The sequence below is a fragment of the Cavia porcellus genome, unplaced genomic scaffold (assembly GCF_034190915.1).
Source record: "Cavia porcellus strain 051 isolate PalLab524CR breed Dunkin Hartley unplaced genomic scaffold, mCavPor4.1 scaffold_18, whole genome shotgun sequence".
Taxonomy (NCBI): Eukaryota; Metazoa; Chordata; class Mammalia; order Rodentia; family Caviidae; genus Cavia; species Cavia porcellus.
Genome location: NW_026947501.1, coordinates 19,277,117 through 19,291,629, shown reverse-complemented (window position 1 = coordinate 19,291,629; position 14,513 = coordinate 19,277,117). Strand labels below are relative to the sequence as shown.

General features: G+C 34.4%; 1 protein-coding gene across 4 annotated transcripts in view; it reads right to left on the bottom strand.

Moving 5' to 3' along the window:
* The window catches only part of Aftph (aftiphilin), a 60,700-nt gene that overhangs the window by 24,589 nt on the left and 21,598 nt on the right, over positions 1-14,513 (bottom strand). For all 4 annotated transcript variants that reach the window (XR_010040584.1, XM_063229515.1, XM_063229516.1 and 1 more), the window contains exon 2: positions 10,375-12,299. Coding sequence is in view for 3 of the 4 variants with exons in the window: in XM_063229515.1 (XP_063085585.1) it covers positions 10,375-12,267 (1,893 nt within the window). In the remaining variant the exon portion in view is untranslated. The remainder of the gene's footprint in view (positions 1-10,374; positions 12,300-14,513) is intronic.

The window sequence follows — 14,513 nt, the reverse complement described above, 5'->3', positions numbered from 1 at the left end:
TAACAGATAAATTTGTTGGCATTTTGAAATTTTTTACTAATTCAAACTTTCATATTTAGGTCACTGTTTTGATGTCATCAGGAATACAAAAATGCAAGCTGAATACTAATTTGTATTTTCCCAACTGTATTTTAGATGTAACAGTTTAAAATTCAGCCCAATCATTATTTAAGCATCAAATAGGAATACAAACTACATTAAATGTACTACTGAATTGGTACCCAGTGTACAAGAAAAATGCTACAATACCTCCTGCCAAGTAGTATGTGCTATATATAGGCAGCAACCAAGAAACAGAAAAAAAATAAAACATTTTTATAAATATATTTTTCAAATCAAAATTTCTTTTAGAAGCTGTACCAGAGCAAAAATTGAATACAGCATAATTAGTCTCTGGGTACGCTTCAGTTAACTTTACAAAAGTTACTCTAACATCATTATATTTGTGTGTGATGGGAAAAGGGTTTCACTCTCAATTATGAACCCTAAAGTCAAGGGTAGACTCGAGATCCCAAGGCTTGTGAAACCTGAGTGCGTCAAGGGGACCCGGTACCTCCTCTCTTCAACAGAGGGGATAGACAGATACTACTTTGAAAGGGATCATGTAACTACCTAATTGGAAACCTGATGAGCATGTTTCTCCTGGGCAGTAAAGGTAAACAAAAGCTCACATCTGACCAAATTTTATTTCTTTGTAAATTAAACTTTTCTTGAATCCTCTTTGTTATTCTTTTAAAAGGACAGGAAAAATGTTTATCACCAAAAGAAAGAAATGGCCCTAAAAACCATTCAGTAAAGAATATTACACACAATTACCAGGTCTTAGGTACAGCAGTAAACAAATTCTTGAGTGAGTGTAATATAAAGAAGGAAAAGACTACATTAACCTAATCACCTCAATTTTTTATTCTTTAAACCTTTTTCTATAAAGACATAAATTACATGGGAAAAAACTGTGTGTGTCTTTGCACACGTGTAACGACACGTGTAATACTGCAGGATCAAACCCAGAGCCTTGAATATGCCAGATAAGCACTATACCTCAAATCCTCAGCTGTTTTTATTCCGAGATAGGTCTCTAAAATGCCCCACTGGCCTTCAACTTGGATCTTGAGTAGTGGGGATTACAGGCATATGCCACCATGCCCTAGGCTTACATGGAAATTTTAAAAGAAAGTTTCATGTATCTTTAGGATTAGATAGAAAACTCGAATGCTTCAAGTCTTTGGTTGAATGAGGTAGAGCAGAAGTCAGTCATCTTTTTCACAGACAGCCAGGTAGTAAATATTTTGATTTTTCAGGCTATTTGTAAACAAGTATAAGTATGGGTATGCTGAGTGAAACTTTATTTACATAAATTGGCAGCAGCTGATATTGTCCTCTGGACCACACTTTGCTAACCTCTGAGGTGAAACAATAAATAAATATCAAATAACTATAATGCACAAAATATTTCCTGCTGCAAGGGAAGCCCTCAATTCAGCAAGACAGTGTATCAATTTCCAGCTATCTCTGAGACCAATTTGATGGTAAAATCATCCTGCAAATATAATTTCTCACTATAATGTTGTTCATGACAATAAGTAATGTCACATTTCATTTATTAGCCTGTGGATGTAGCTCTGCAGCACAAGTACCTGCCTGGCAAGTGCAAGGTCATGAGTTTGATTCCCAGTACCAAAAAAAAAAAAAAAAAAAATCATTTCATTTATTAGTAGTTAATTACAGTAAGTAAGTGGCTGATATAATTATATCACTTTAATAGAGGGTTGGGACAGCCAGGAGCTAAGATCCAACTTATATTTACGATCTGTAGCTATCAGGGTCTGTCTCACAGGGCAGATGATGAATTAAAAGGATTAGAAATCTGACACCTTGTGAATGTCAGAAGTGGCAACTTTTGTAACTACTACAGTTATTATACAGGTATACATGCAACACTGGGCTGCTGAAGAATAATATAATGAAGTCAAAGCTCACTAAGTGAATTCTCTTACCACTATTTAACATTCTATATCATAATGAAAATATATGTCTCAGTCTAGCAATTCTTATCACAGTAGTATATAATAAAAAATTAAATCAAAATATTCTGCATCCTCCCCAAGATCTTTCCATTAAGTGAGGAAAACACTGGTTTTCAAGAGTCTATTTTTAAAGCGCTCCTTATTTAAAAAAAATCGGTTACTGCTATTCCTTGTAGGATTTAAACTTCGGATACTGGTGGTGGTTTAATGGCATTTGTGTGTTAAGTCTTGACTGCATTGTGAAACAAGGTGTTAGAAGTACACAACAGATGTGTTTTAAGTCTTTGCTTTCCCAAAAGCACAATATGTTAAAAGTTAAAAAATGTGATGGATCAGAGTTCAAATAATTTGCTAAGTAGAACAGGTGCAAGAATACTACTAATATCATGCTCAGGAGAAATTAAGCTGCCTTGCAATCCAGACAGGTTTCTTTCAAGAACAAATATTCTAAGAGACTAATCAGGAACTAAAAAACAAAACCAAAAAAACCCTGTGGCTCTGAACATAAAAGGTAGTATCATATTGAAACTGTAATCAACACAGTAAAATATTACATCTGAATATATCCCATTATCTATAAGTAACAGAGAAATTTGTTTATATTACATAAATTCATGTTACTCTATGGCTGGCTATCATAAATTTACTTCTGATTTTGATTCACTGGGGCACCACCCAAATTTTAAACTCTTTGTAGCTCAGAAAAAAGACTGCATTGAACAGGGACACTAATATATTTCAGAGTGTGTGGACTTACATTAGGTATAAAATTTCAAAAAGTATATTACATCTAATTAATGGTAAGTCAGGTGGTCTAGTGTCCTTTTGTAGTAAGATAGCAAGTGTGGAGGAAATACCAGCTTAAGGAAGGGTGGAACTAAATTTCACAAAAAGCAAAAGATGTTCTCTGAACATATACTACAAAAGCATGTTATGGAAGCATTGTAGTTGTTCAATATGGATGCAGAGCTGTGTATGAGACATTATTCTAAATATATATATTAACCCATTTAAGTCTCAGAAGATACATGTGAGGGTGGTAAGAATATTATTTCTATTTTCAAGATAAGAAAAATGGAACAGAGATTAAATTAATTTGCCTATGATCACATAAATATTAAATGGGGAGATTGAATATGAACTCAGGAAATACAGTTTTCAGAACAGGTGCTTTTCTTTATGTTATTATCAAAGCACTTCTAAATTCAATTTCTGGAAATTACAGAGGTTTAGAAGGCAAGGACTACTCTCATTCTTGAATCTCTAGTAGTTAGGTTCCTGCATAGGTAGTAGAGGAATGTTAACTAAAGCAAAGCCCAACAAAACTGTAGCACATTAAACCTGGATGTACTCTAAGGTTTATAAAGACATTAGAAGTGGAAGAATAAGAGGGGAAAAAATAACTTCACCTTAAAGCTGGGATCATTATTTATGAAAGTATATCTTAATACAAGCCATCTGAATCATTTTTATACAGAGGCAGGGTATATTTATATAATAGTAACATGTTCACAACAATAGCTGAATGCTTTCTATGTATCACTATATGTTTGACAACGTATATATATATACTTGATTACTTTAATAAAAGAAATCTTGCCAGGTAAGTATTATTGTCTCATTACAGCTGCACAAACTGAAGCACAGGAAGATTAAGGTCATTAACCAGTTTTACTGCTGATATAATGCAAAGCAAAGATTTGATCTAAAGTCTGACTCTGAAGCTTACATTCTTTTTACTGAGTCAAGCTTTTCTCACTTTGTTTCTCAAACATTTCTAGCCATTAGATAAGGCATCCTTGTTAATCGCACAAGTTTTGACTATACTTAAAAAGCAAACAATTTAGGGGCTGCGGATTTAGCTCAGCGGCATAAGCATCTGCCTTGCAAGCAGGCAGTCAAAAAAAAAAAGCAAACAATTTCATCTAACACATACATATTTCATTTTCAACAAAGTTACTTGTAAATTTTTACTAAAGAGTCAGTACTGTACTCTAAATGAAATTGATGTTAACAAGTACACACATATTACATTTTAAATATTTAGCTAAGAATATAAAATAAATGGCAAAAAACTAGATAAAATATTATTTACACAAATTACTTGAATTTTAAATGTCTCTAATTTCAAAGTACAAAGAAGAGAAAGTCTCCAGTTCTCCTGGAATATGGAATAAAGAAACTGGTGACTGGTTAGCTGAATGGTAGTGCACATAACTCAATCATGTCATTCCATTCACAAATATACCAAATTCTAAGCCTGGCAAACAGTGGCGCACTTGACCATTAAACATTTTGAGAATGAGGGCTCTGATAAATACAGGGTGGAAACTGCATGCTCTTCAAGATAGCTGCCAGACCTCCTTTATTTTTCTCTATTAGTGCCCACTGTTACGACAGAGTAAGGGTGGTCTGCTACTTGCACTGAAGTGCACTTGTATTCAAAAGCACTCCTACCTGTCAAAACCATCCTAAGAAGGGGAACTAGCCTTAAGCACGAGCTTTTGCTCTCAAAATAGCTTGAAGAGAAAGTATATTGTCAGGAGCCAGAACTAGAGTTATTTCTACACAAATTCTGATTTGCCTCTTACTTGTTTTCACTGTTAACCAAACAATACAGGTAACAATGCAATTTCCTACGACTCTGAAGCCTATTTTTTCAAAAGTTCACTTTTGAGATTATTTAGTAAATGGTTAATGCTTTCTACCAGCATGACTAAGACCTTTGTTTTTAATCACTTTACTGAATGCCTAGGACTGACTTACACAGTAGGCACAGAGCTTAGGGCCCACAATACATTTAGGGGGCCCAAGAAAATGTTTTCCTATCTAGTATGAATATACTAATCTTTATAATAGCTCATAAAATACAATTCTAAACATCTTATGGGGAAAGGGTTCATGAAAGTCATAATAAGACCTTGGCTATACCACACATTTCAAAGGTACACTAGATTTTACAGCTTTTCTCTGTCAGGTTAGTTTCTTATTTCTCATGTATGTATTTCCTACAAGGATCTTTCATTACCTTGAACATCGCTATAATTATTTTTTAATTTTTTCAAACCAAATTAGGTTTCTGGGAAAGCAAAAATTATTAACTATCCAATGGTATGGTTCAATTCATGAAAGGGGGCAAAGCAAAAGTGTATAAATTTGTGTTTACTCATTATCAGTTATGTTCTATTTCTATGTCTGACGATTGAGGAAGAAAGTCCTGGAGTATATAAATAGTCATTTTATTTTATCTATTGATGCAACTAAACCACATTTTCTTTCTTTCTCTTTTTTTTTAATACCAGGAATTGAATTCAGGACCTCACGCTTGCCAGGCAGGCACTGTGCCACTGAGCCATATCCCTGTAAGCCACATTTTCTAATGCAGGGCTTCTCAAATGATACTGTATGTTTTAGTCATAAACCAGTTACAAGTCTTCCAGAAATCCTGAAAGCTGTATAAGGACATTCTGTGTTTTCTCCTGTGATGGTTAATTTCATACATCTGACGAGGCCAGGGATGCCCAGATATTTGGTCAAATCTGACAGTGGTTCTGGGTGAGACTGACACTCAATATGGCAGATTGACTAAAGTAGCTGGGCAACACTCAGTTGAAGACCTGGAATAGAACCAAAATGCTGAGTAGAAGGGAACTTTTCCTGCCTGATTTCCTGAGTTATCAGTCTTTTCCTGCATACCAGCTCAAAATGAAAAGCTGGCTCTTCTTGACTCTCAGTGCTGCAGTTCTGGGAACTTACACTGTTGGTCTCCTGGTTCTCAGGCCTTCACATTCACACTGGGACTGCATAAACTCTCTTGGGTCTCTTCCTTGCTGCGTATTCTGGGACTTCCTAGTCTCCAACAAATTCCTCTCCTACCTATAGTCTACCTATAGGGATACACATACATCCTACTGGTTCTTTACCTCCTCACACACCTCTATTTTGTAACGGCTATGTCAAAGTTTAAAAATACTTAGTATACTGCAAATTTAATTCAACTTTTCAGAGGATTATGTAAAAACAGCATTTAGAATCCCAATTTCTGGTTTTTATAAGACTATGTGTATCTTCTTTAAAATATCTTCTATTTTAGCTAACCCTATAAATTGCTTTAACATCTTTCCAGTTAGTTTTTCTTTCTTGCTTAGTAACAGAAGTTGATTAACATCAATAGCTTTAATACTGATAACGTTAGGTCTTGCACTCAGGTGGAAGTCTAAAAGAAACATAAAATCCACCAAGCAATTTAATCTTCCATTTCAGAGGATACCTTATGCCTCACCACTATTAAATATTAAGTAAGATATCAAGCGCAATCTACACTTGTGTACTTATCAATCCCCAATTTCAAGCTATATAAAGAGTGGCCAATTGTAATATTCACCATGCCCCAGAAAGATGATTTGCGTCTGCACAATTTCTGGAAAAAATCTAATAAAATAGTTCTATCTATTTTTAAATTAAAGACCAGAATGTCAAATTTTCTGAGAGAAAAACAGCAAAAGAAAATGTTACTTAACGTAAGCAAAGAGTCATAAGGCCCAAGTCTTAAGTCTTAATTCCTTCATTTTGTTGCTCATTTCTGTTTTTAGTCTTATATTCAAATATGCAGCCACGGAAGGAAGGATGTGCACAAATCTTAGGTAGATGATTAAATGAAGATAAAAATGTGGAATTCGTTACATTTAGTTTGAAAATGCAGACTTTCTGGTGATAAATCAGTAACTTAATCTGAAAATAGCACAAGCCAAAATACTGGTGATTTTCTTCTTTTTTGTGATACTCTCAATTTTTAAAGCTCTTACATCTTCAGTTAATGACATTTTTCCAGAAGTATTATCACTTTCATGACTAATAAAAAAATTACTCCTTTCCTATAAGTAATTTTTAATATGGGAGAGTATCGGTACCTAAATTCTCCAGTAACATCCATAGCAGTATTTTAAAATTTTACAAAAATTTTTAAATGCAATGGTTATCGTATTATAGATTTTGCTGTGTACTTAAGAAAAAGGCATTTTAGGGGCTGGGGATTCAGCTCAGCGGCATAAGCACCTGTCTTGCAAGCACATGGTCCTGAGTTCGATTCCCGGTACCAATAAAAAAAAGAAAAAGGCGTTTTGGTTACTTTAATTAAGATTTCTTTCTGAAACATTAAAAGGTTAAAAAAAAAAAAAGAATATTGTTAAAATAACACACATAATTGCCGGGGGGAGTAGTGGTACTGTTTTGAAAGTAAGAAAGCTTTTGTTGTTGTTTTGGCTTTGTATTATAATTGGTTTTGTTTTTTTGGAAACAGTCTCACTATGTAGTTCAGGCTGGCCTTGTACTTGCAGTGATCCTCCTGTCTCAGCCTCCAAAAGCTGGGATTACAGACACTGGCCGCCCTGCCCAGCATTTTGGCTTTATTTTAAACCTTAGCCCAAAAGGTGAAAAAGGGTTCTGACTGCTCCCCTTTGAACAACAGAGATCTTTCTGCTTGTCTCTACCACTTTAAAGAATGTAAACAAGAGAACGAAACATATTGAATTCTGTTCTTAGGGAAAAAATCATTTGCTAAATGGAGAAGAATATCTTCTTATAATAACTTTCATGTTATTGATCCATCCAAGCCTTGATTACATCCAGGCTTGAGTCCATAGTTAAGAGTCAATAAAAATTTTTTTTATAAGCTTAAAAGATTTCTTTTTGTTTGAATTCCTCCATTTAAGTAATAAATTAGACCCAATAAGGAGCCATTCATTAAATTTTTAAGATATCTCTTTGGTCAACAAAAAAAGGTGGGGGAGGGCCTAAAAAATGGAACCTGGAGAATGTTACAGACATGTACCCTCTGGGCAGCTGCTACATATCAAAAATAATGAAAAGCAGAGGAATCTGAAATGAGGACTATACCGTTTGTCTGAATTCACAAAACAAGAATTGTTTCCTATGTTGTTTAATCAACTGAGTATTAAATAAAAATTCTCTAAAAGGCCCCTTACAAGGTTCTGTCAAAACGTAATTTGGACTAACTCACTTGGTGACATTCTGCTCAGGACTCTAATTGCATAACATTCATACTACAAGTCTCCGTCACAACTGCAGGATAAGAATGAAAGTCACTATTCAATCTTTATCCACCTCTGACTCAGTAACTTTGTAGGGCTTACCCATCTCCCTGTAACTTTCTCCCCACAAATTTCTTCTAGCTTCTTCAGCAGAATCTCTCCCCTCCCCAACATCCATATCCAAATTATATTACTGCATTGAACAATTTGACAAAAATGAAAGCCTATGGCTAAAACCAAAGTATCTCAAAAAATCCTAATGCTTCTTGCCACTTTTATGAACTTTCTGTTTTACTTTTACAAAACAGATTCATATTATAAAATTTTTGTATTTTGGATTTTTTACTTATCATCTAAAAACTATGGAGTTTTTAAAAAGTTGAGTCAAGACTGGAACTCAGATCTGTTAGCTTCCATGAAGCTTATGTTTTATCTCCTATTCCTAGCTATCAAATTATATATAACTCCAATCAACTTGCATGATCCAAGAAACTCCTATTTGAAGCAGTCTACCTTTTATTTGACACGCAGAATCGAACTCAGGACTTTGCACTTGCCAGGCAGGTACTGTGCTGTTGAGCTACATCCCTGGCCTCAAAGCCATCTACTTTTAAAAGCTCATTATCTGATGATGTTAAAAGTTCTAAGCTACAAAGTAAAGATCATTCAATACCTGTGTCACCCTTTACTACTGCATTGAGATGAAAGTAAATAGGGAAAAGATTAGGTCAAAACCAAGAGTCTTCATTTTGCATTATAATTAGTTCAGTTCTTGTTTAAAATTGTAAGGTTCTGTCTCAATAATAAGTACATTAGCCACATATGTAACAACTGAATAATAGATACATTAGCCACACATGTAACAACTGAATTAGCAAACTATTCAGACAACCAAGATCAACTGAAAACAATTAGATGTGTATATCAACTGGTCATACCGTACTTCCTCTAATATCTTAATGTGTCAAAGGTACTAAAATAATGGTGTAAAACCATATTGACTAACACCAAGTCTGGAAATACTTCCAATTGAAAATGGATTTTTTGGAGCCAGGGATTTAGCTCAGTGGCATAATCATCTGCCTGGCAAGCACAAGGTTGTGAGTTCTAGCTCCAGTACCCCCCCCCCCAAAAAAAAACAATAATAAAAAAAGAAAATGGATTTCTTAGCAAAGTTAACTGGAGAAATAAAGTGTGCAGACTGTAGTATTTTTAAGCCTGTGAACTTGCTGTTATATATATTAATCATCAATATAAAGCAGTGATTTTCACCCTTGTAGCACTAGGGAAAGGTAAAATCTATCACAGGGTACAACTCAAGACTGGAAAACCAGTGGAATGTCAGGCTACAGCTCTAGGGTATTTTAGGTCAAAATAAATATCAGTGAAACTTTACTGAAAACTGCAATCCCAACACTCTCCGAGGCTAAGGCAGGAGAATCACAAATTCAAGACCACCCTGGGCAATTTAGTGAGACTTTTTAAAAAAAAAAAAAGAAGTAAATAAAAAGGGCTGGGGCTCTAGTTGAGGGCAAAGGCCCTGGCTGTAATCCCCAGCATCCCTTCCCCTCAAATGATAAGATCTGAATTTACTTTTTTTTCATAATTCTTTTTCTATCTAATCCAATAGAAATTTCAGCACAAGATGAGGCTTCAAATTCTGTTTGGTCTCTCTGAAAACAACATTCTCGTCAGTTTTTTGGATCTTTCTTTTTTTCTCAGTACTGGTGATTTGAACCAGGGCATTCCCAATGAAATGCAGGCCATCCCTTTTTTATTTTTTAGGCAGTCTCTCTCAGGATGGGCTTAAACTTGAGATCTTCCTGTCTCAGCCTCCTACAGGCATGTGCCACAACGCTGGTTATATCCTCAATAAACTGATTTCAACAGTCTTTTTTTAACCTAAAACTAAAAACAAACAAAAAAAAACCCCCTTTAAACCTCAGTTTAATTTTCTTTGAAAAAATACTATAAAAGTAATACTGAAGGATTCACCAGAAATAGCTATTAGTAACTTTTTATACAAATGTTAATGACATTTACCAAAACTCCAACTTGATGAATTTCTGCAACTAATGAACTCATGGGGATAAAAATTTTTCCAAGCTTTCACACAAGACTATCCTTGCTCAAAGAGTTGTGAAAAATACACAATCTACAAATTGGGCAAGCCTCACACATCATAAAGACCCCTTTAACAAACAGATAGTCATTTGAAAAATACTTTTTAAAAATCTAAAATACAAGTCTTCATAACACTTAAAATATCTCACAAAATAGAGAAAATTAGTAAGTACCTGAACTGAAGTGGCTGATTCCTGTAAATTATCACTAGCAACTGTTCCTTTGGAAGCTGCTAAGGGGACACTGTGCATCTTGGGGGTTCCTGGAGTCTCAATATTTTCATCTGTCCTATGTGACTGCCAGACTTCCTTTCGATGGTGAGCTTCAGTAGCCTGTTGGTCTTCAAAAGCAGCCCAAGAACAACCATCTTTTTGCTCATCCTCAAAAGCATTCCAATCTACAACTTGGCTAGGACCAGCTGAACTGAAGTCTGCAAAATCATCAGAGTCTTGAAAAGCATTGCAGTCATCTTGAACATTTGGCACAGAATCAAAGTCTCCAAACTCACTTTCTTGCCCATTTTTCAGCTTTGAAACAGGTTCAGTGCCTGTTCCACTTGACCTTGTCATCTGACATTCCTCTGATAAAGTATCAGAAGTCTGTTTTAGGTCTGAGTCAGTAAATATCATTTCCTCTTGGCAAGAAATAGCACTTGTATCCCCAAATTCTCCAAAGTCATCACCTGGTTCACTGAAGTGTGGAAAGTGCTCTAAAGACTCTTCAAAAGTGACATCGCTCATTGAATCTTGAGTACCAGTAATGAGGGGTGGAGTGGTACCACTGGCTGTGCCAAAGTCACCAAAATCATCCTCATTGGTATCATTGCAAGTTACAAAGTCATTACTACTATCACCATTTTTTACACTTACAGAATCATCCAAAATATTTTCTTCTGTGGGATCAGTGCTTAGGCTTTGGAAGTTAGTAAACTTTTTTTCTTCTTTGGAAGAACCAATTTCGACAGCATCAGAAGTTTTAATAGAAACCATGCATAGCTCAGCACATTTAGCAGAAAATAAATCAAGTTCTTCTTCAGTTTTACACTGTTCTCTGTTAATGGCTTCTGAATTACCAGATGAGTCTACCAAACTCCATGACTTTGATACCAGTGTTGGGAGGCCTTGTTTTTCAACACTGAAACCTCTGTTAGACACTATACTTATTTCTGAAACACAGATCTGATCCTCTCCATCAGTATCTCCTTTATCATCAAAGCTTCTACCCAAAAACACTTCTTTTATAGAATTCACTTCATTGACTCTGTTAATTTTGTTGTTTTCCTGAACAGTTAGTATATTGCTATTATTTAAAACTGCACATTCTATTTCTTCTAGTTGTATCCTTTCCTTTTTGGAAAATGTGGCAAAATCTGCAAATTCTTCAGCAGGACTAGGCACAGAGTCTAAATTATACTCAGTGCTATGTGTGCTAACAGGCTTCTGTCCCTCTGAATCAGCTACATTGTCCAGATCATTTGTTCCCTGAGGATTTACAGTTTCCAACCCTGCAAACCCATTTGTTAGAACCTCCGGACAAGGAAGTTTTTCCCCATTGCAGCTCTCTAACTGCTTGCTTTGATGAACTATGTTTAAATCAGTTCTAAAATCTCCTAGAGAAAAACTTCCAGGTGTTTCAGCATTCCGTTTCTGTTCCACTGGTTTATTTAAATCTCCTGAACTTTCCATGTCATCAATGGAAGTATCTAAAGTTTTTGATGAAATTATTTCTTTGCTGGTGGCAGAAAGTAAAACATTAGACTCTCCTTTCACAGAAGCAGAAAGTTCAGCAGTGATGTCCTTATCATTACCATTTTTCACAGACTTAAAGCTTGTAAGGCTATCTACATTTTCTGAGAAATCATGAATTGGCATAAAATGATTTGAAGGTACAAACTCTTCCTTGGGACGAGTATAATCTGGTGTATCAAAATCGACAAAGCCTATGCCAGAAGGGCTAACTTCTGAAAATCCACCAAATTCCCCAAATTCATCATCATCCTCCTCCTCTGCTCCATTATCTAGTGGTGGTGGGGATGAAGAGTACATTCGAATTATGTCTGGCTCCATTTTTCAGTTGCTTTCAAGTAATTAATTCATACCTGAAAAAAAAAAAGATTTTTTTTGAGAGGACAGATTGTATATAACAAGATCTTTCAAAATTCAAAGCTAAGTAAAACAGTGCAAATTCATACTCTTTCTTTTGTATTTTTAAAACTCTTTTTTCCTCTTAGGTGAGATTATTTTATAATGTATAATTTTTTTTTTTCTTTAACCATGTTACCAGAGGTGTGGTAGTATATTAATGAAATCTGGGAATTCCAGAAAATCTTAAATATAAACTTAGAAATTTTTCTCTCAGATACTTGCTTATCTTGCTGAATTTTCTTTAAAATTCACTGGCAACTCAGTGCTTCCCTTAAATATTTGTGTGCATTCTTTGTATTTAAAAAAACATGAAAATGTTAATGCTAATTGCTACAAATATTTTCTCCATTTTGCTTGTTAATGTTTATTTCTGACACAAGTTAACGTTTTAATAATTAAACTTTGAAGAAATTTCAGAGATTACAAGAAATTGCAGAAAAACAATTCTCATGTATAATCTGCCCAGGTTTTCCCAATGGTGATACAGTAAATTACCATAGTACAGATGTGCTTTGATTTACAATAGGGTTACATACACCCATCATAAATTGAAACTATTATTTTATATACAGACTACTATAGCTTAGCAGTACAATACACTGTGGAGTAGCAGTTATCTTATTGGTTATGTGGCTGTCTGGGAGCTATGGCTTACTGCTGCTCTTAACTAAGTATCCTATCTATTTTGTTAAACTGAAAAGGATCAAAATTTCATGAACACTACCTATACTGTTACACCAAAAAATGATCAAGATTTAAGTCATTTGGTAAGCTTAACTTCCTTAAAAAACTGCCCAACTATTTTCTTAAGATAACTTTTATGGAGTCAAATCAATAGTCTTTTCGTTTGTAATTTCTATATTATCTGCTATCATATATGCTTATAATTTAATAAATACTTTTATTTTCTCTTTTAGGTTTTAAACACTTAATTTTAATATATTTAGAACATATTTTGGTGTATAATGTAAAACAAGGATCTAAGTGATTTGTTTTCTAAACAGCAAAGAAATAATTATAACCCTATTTGTTAAATAACCCTCCTCATGCTAATTGATTTATGATGGATTCTTTTCATATATTTAATTCTTAAATGCAATCTGTCAGGGTTATTCTGTTTCTCTGTGCTAAGGCCACAAGTCAAATCTAACATTAAAAAGAAAGGAAAGACAAATAACCAAAGATCTAGAATATGACTGGCCCATAAATAATGAATTGATACTTGCTATAATTCACATTTGCCAAGATAGATACATGAGGAAAATGTCTGCTACAAAACCCAAAAAGTTTTAAAAGCTACAATAAAAAAAAAAATCACAATCTTCTAATTCTTAGAATAAAGTTTCCTATATTTCAGCTTTAGAGTGAAGGTGCTTAGAAATTACATAGTGAGACTTAGGAGTTTAGGAAAATGAGGCATAACTCTGCCAAAGTTCATATACTTGCTGAGTGGAAAAACGGTTCATTCAGTGAAAATTATTTGAAAGAAATGTACAATTCTGAAAAACTAAAAGTCTCCATTGTAAAATACCTATTAAATTGTCTTTTGTGAAACTAGTACTGTAACATGTATTATTTTCCTCCCTTGTCTATTGTCCTGATAACCTTTTCCAATGCTTAGTGACTAAGGTAATTTGATCTGTAGCAGTTTTTCCTTAATTATAAGTTCCTATTACTTAAAAACACTCTGGCATTGTCAGTGAGAGTATGGGGAAAGGAATCCCCACACACTGTGGTCAGAGTACAAAACGTTGCAAGGCAAACTTTTTTATTTTAGATCTAAACAATACTCCAAAGAGACCTAAGCAAATCATGCAGCACTGCCACAATATCACATTATGCAAACATTAACGATTCATTCCTTTTTCTAAAATTAAAAGGTTTCATAATGATGGAGACATGTCAAAAGAACACAAAAGCCAGCTTGAAGGGGATCCTTCTTATCAAATCAAGGACAATTTGAGCATCAAAATAAAGAATAAATTATACTCAGTAAAATAATCTGAGTCCTCACAGATGTAAACATGCAAGTGAGCATACTGAAAGTTAAATGAAGAACAGGATACTTGGATAGTTTTAAAATGCCTTCCACAATATACTTAATTACAAAGAGGAAAAAAGCTAACTTCATAGTAGCTAAGCCAGGCACTGCCTTAAGTGATTAACTT